Raw genomic sequence first — 4,631 nt, forward strand, 5'->3', positions numbered from 1 at the left:
GTTGAATAAATGAGGTCTTGGTTTGAAGACTTGGATTGGTTGAAGACCTGGTTGATTTTATTTTGGGTTAACTTTTTAAAGCTTAATTTGTAATTTTGGTTTTGGGGTTTACTACTTTTTCTTACTTCCCACTTATTCCCTATTGCTCCTCTATTCCTTTGGGTTTTAGCTACTATCCCATACTTTCATCTACCTTGTCCTTGGCCCCATTACAACCTTAAAAGACCTTTTGATCCTCATGTGCATGTTCTTGTGATGTGGTTGTCAATTTTAGAGTCTTGTCAAGTCTATGTGGTGTTTATTTTCATGGGTGCTCTGAGATTAAACAGTAGCCTAGACACTTGAGAGATAGAGTGCATATCTTGTGAGGCTTTATCACTTTTCATTCTTAAGCTGATTGACTATCTTGTCGTGTTTGAGATCCTTGGATGATTTTCATGACGGCCTTGACTCTTTAACTCTTTACGTGTTGGATGTTACCCATTCTTTTCATTCCTTGAGATTCATTCAGAAATATGTAATTGTTGTTGTGTCTGTTTGTTTCTCTTTAATGTCTCTGGATTTGTCCCATGCTTTGTTTTTTTTTTTTTTTTTTTGCCCAAGAGTGTAAAAGGCTAAGTGTGAGGGGATTTGATATGTCATCATTTTCTCATATTTCTTAACCCTTTTTGTCACCATTTTAATTATTGATTAGCCTTAATTATCAATTTAATTATGCAGTTTTATCATTTGGGCCTACTGATTAATTTTGTGTTTTTAATTTAATTTCAAGAGAATTAAAGCAATTGGGCTTGAATCCAGAATTTGGCTTGGACTTGAAGAGAGCAGACTATTTTATTCTACCAAATCTTATCTTATTTAGATTTTATTTCATCTAGATCTTATATTATCTTATCTTATCTAGATTTTATTTCATCTAGATATTATTTCATCTAGATTTTGTTTTATCTTATCTTATCTAGATTTTATTTTATTTATGGGCTTGGACTTAAAACAAATTTGTAAGCTTTGGGGCTGAAAACTATATAACAACACCAAGATTCTAGTTTTAGTCTCTCTCCTCTCTCTCTTTTTCGTTTGAGTCTTTTTCGTTTTAGGGACAAAGAATAATTTTAGATTTTGCAATTCCAGTTTTTACTATTCACGTAGCAATAAAATTTTGTTTTTTTGCTTCAATCTACAATTTCGTTTCTACTGATTAATGGAAGGCTAAATCTCCAGCGTTGTTTTCTCTTGAGGATCAAGCACAGCTCTCTTTGAGGTTTTATTATTTCTATTAAATTCTAATCAGTTTCTCCTCTTCACCAATTACTCTATATTTGTTGCTATTAATCCATGCATGCTTAGTGCTTGATTAATTGTCTCTGCGCTTAATTTATGTTCATGCTTAATGATCAGTTTCGTTCATGATTAATTGGTGTATGTGTTGCTTAATCACATAATGAATGCCTTATGTTAAATTTCGCTTAGTAATTTAATTTAGGGTTGAATTAAGTGGTTGAACTGATAAAGGATAAATTCTCGCAACCTAGGATAAGAGACTTGCTTGTGAATCAAGGGGAAACAACGTGTCTTAATTATGATATTTTCTAATTCAAATTTACTTGTTGTTTAGTTTAGAAAAACAAACAACCCCCCCCCCCCTCCAATTCGTTACTGTTTTATTACTATCTGTTACGAACGTTTGGTTGACCATTGCTCTTTGGGAGATGACCTAGGATCACTTCCTAGATACTGCATTTTTAATATTTATTTGATTTGGGTACGGTCTCAATCAGTCTTCCTTCTGGTCCTAGTGCAGCTCCTACAATTGGCCCATGTTTAGTAAACATGAATATTCATCCTGGACCTTTTACTCAACCTCAATCAGTTTCACCTAGCAACTATCGAGTGACTAGTAGTACCTTTCATGCCAATCATTTTACATATTTGAACCCAATAATATCTAAGTTTGGTCCCAGTGCTATTTGGCCTAGTTGTCATCCCATTGAATTTCCTCTTCCAGTACCTATTGTTGAACCAATCCCTGATCCCATTTCAGAGTCACAAGTTTTGTGTCATGGGTCAAAAAGTCCAGGTTCAACTTTAGTTCTTGATGAGGACATTGACTTCCTTGAAGAAAACTTGCCTTCCTAGAAAACCATCATAACATTGGTTAGTGAACCAACCACAGAAACACTCATCACCAACACTGATGATGCATGTTTCAATTCATGTTAAAGGATATAGCTTTATTACCACTTGAACTGCTGGGTGGAGCCTGAGTGTTTCATTCAATGTTGCATTCAGGTACTGCATCTTGTCCATGTTTTCTTCAGTTACTCTAGCTGCAAGTTCACTAATGGTTGATCCAGCTTCTACATTTGTTGTTTGTCTAATCTCTTGTGCAGTCTTCTCCTGCACATAAGGGTTCTTGCAAAGTTTGTAAAGAAACCAAGAAAGAGTAACTGATATTGTATCTTTCCCTGCAAGGATAAAACTCAAGGAAATATCTCCAAGGTACTTTGGATCAGTTTCTTCCAATTCTATAAACCTTGACAAGATGTCTCCTTTCACCACCTGTAAAACATTCAAGTTTCCAACAAATTATACATAACACAATAAAGAATGGTAAAATAGTAACCAATAATTTTAGTAGTTGTTCTCATAAGAGAATTATCTTGTAGGTTTTGGGCTTGCTTAATCTTGGTTCTGATTAGTTCATAAACGAATTCATCGATCACTCCTAAACTTTTCCTAATTACCGCTTCAGATCCGATGTTCAAGAACCGCATAATTCTCTAGAGAAATTTAAAACACCGATACATGATAGCAGCACTTACTTCATCAATAGCATTGGAGAACTTTGTGCCTTGTTTATAGGTTCCACACATGGTTTCCAGTTCAACAACAAGGAGAACCTTTGCATATAGAATCTAGAGTTGCTTTCATGAAAAAATATGCAAATAAGCAAGAAGCAGAAGAGACCAAGATTTATGGTTATTAAGGAACAGAAGAAGGGCTTTGTTTTGTGTAGCAGTTTTGCACTAATAACATCTTTACATGCATCTCAATTGTTTGAGATTGTAGCTTCAGACAGTATCTTTGCAAGTTTTATTGCATTGGATTTGAATGCTGAATTCTCTCAACATTTTGGTTGAGAATTGATAGCTTGTTGCCTTCCTCTGATGGCGCCACTTGCTGAGCAAAGCAGTTCTGGACATAGTTGTAAAAGGCTTTAAATACACTGTGGCTAATTGCCTTATGCTTTTTTTCTTCAGGTTATCATTTACTATTGCTAATTGGTGTTGCTGTGGAAGCTCTTTGATTATAGCAACTCCAAGTACATACGTATGGACTAGTATGTATATATATATATTATCACAGACTACTCTTTTGACTTTTGTCTCAGTATTTATATACACATATACTGGTGTTAGATTTAAAAATAATTGATTGAAGTCTACACCAATTTCCTTTTTCCTCCAAATAAACAATACCCGAAACCCTGCATACTTTTTAACAAGTGAGAGAGTATTAAAAGTGTGAAGCTAAGAAATTGATTGTGGGGCAAAATTTGCACAATCCACCCGAGGAGTACTAGAGTATGTCATTTATGTTGAGCATATTCTTACTGGAAGTTCTTGTTGGGTCAGACTAAGTGGCATTGAATTCCAAATAAATTGGTCAGGAAGGATACCCTTGTCTACCATTTCCATAAAGGCCTGCATGGCTTTCTGATAACACACACTCTCTGCATCCTTAATAGACCCCTTCTTGTAGTGCTCTAATATCATCAAGCTTTTGTCAATAGCTCTAGGGAAGAAGTTCCCCATCTAGGCATCAAAGTTTTCAGATAACACACACGCTACATACAACTGAAACATGGTAGAAAAACAGTCTACACTAGGCATCGAAGTTTTCTAAAACCTCATTACCCTTACCGCCGATTGAAAAAAACATTTAATGGAGGTCAAGAGCATCAACATGCACCGATACCGTTGACTGGTGACCAGGTCTTCCAGCGGGTTCAACACCTGAATATTGTATTTGGAAAGACCCAAAAGAAGCAAAAAAAGTAAGACTTGCATATGGAAGAAGAGGTCAATTTTGTTTGATCTTTCGTACTAGCCTGATCTAGATGTTAGACATTGTATTGATGTTATGCATGTGGAGAAAAATGTATGTGATAGTGTCATTGGGACGCTCCTTAACATTCAAGGCAAGACAAATGATGGTTTGAATACTCGTCAAGATCTAGTTGAGATGGGTATACGAGCATCATTACATCCAAGGTCTGATGGTAAAAAAATATACTTGCCTTCAGCTTGTCATACTTTGTCCAAAAATGAGAAGATCAGTTTTTGTTAGTGTCTGCGCCGGGTCAAATTCCCACAAGGATACTCTTCAAATATTAAGAGCCTTATGCAGTTGAAGGATCTTAAGTTGGTAGGCTTAAAGTCTCACGATTGTCACGTCTTGATGCAACAATTGTTATCCATGGCCATACAAGACATTTTGCCTAACAAAGTCAGGCTTGCCATAATTCGACTGTGCTTTTTCTTCAATGTCATATGTAGCAAAGTCCTTGATCCTATGAAGTTAGATGAGCTAGAAAACAAGGCTGCTATTATATTGTGTCAGTTGAAGAT

At 35.6% G+C, this 4,631-nt stretch overlaps 1 protein-coding gene across 1 annotated transcript; it reads right to left on the bottom strand.

Moving 5' to 3' along the window:
* Window positions 1-2,057: 2,057 nt before the first annotated feature.
* On the bottom strand, window positions 2,058-3,815 carry LOC114371714 (cytochrome P450 704C1-like). The gene is made up of 4 exons (XM_028329070.1): window positions 3,615-3,815; window positions 2,823-2,915; window positions 2,239-2,559; window positions 2,058-2,132 (listed from the first exon to the last, which is right to left on the bottom strand). The coding sequence occupies exons 1-4, from the start codon at window positions 3,813-3,815 to the stop codon at window positions 2,058-2,060; spliced, it is 690 nt and encodes a 229-aa protein (XP_028184871.1).
* Between the last annotated feature and the right edge of the window lie 816 nt (window positions 3,816-4,631).

Source organism: Glycine soja, chromosome 10 (genome assembly GCF_004193775.1).
Source record: "Glycine soja cultivar W05 chromosome 10, ASM419377v2, whole genome shotgun sequence".
Taxonomy (NCBI): Eukaryota; Viridiplantae; Streptophyta; class Magnoliopsida; order Fabales; family Fabaceae; genus Glycine; species Glycine soja.

What these genes read in the sequence shown, in the direction of transcription:
- LOC114371714 (XM_028329070.1), bottom strand. Translation starts at nt 3,815, where the DNA reads ATGGGGAACTTCTTCCCTAGAGCTATTGACAAAAGCTTGATGATATTA. An exon ending in TGACCCAACAAGAACTTCCA is followed by an intron (nt 2,916 to 3,614) that starts GTAAGAATATGC and finishes AAGCAACTCTAG; the next exon opens with ATTCTATATGCAAAGGTTCT. An exon ending in TCTCCAATGCTATTGATGAA is followed by an intron (nt 2,560 to 2,822) that starts GTAAGTGCTGCT and finishes AATGTTTTACAG; the next exon opens with GTGGTGAAAGGAGACATCTT.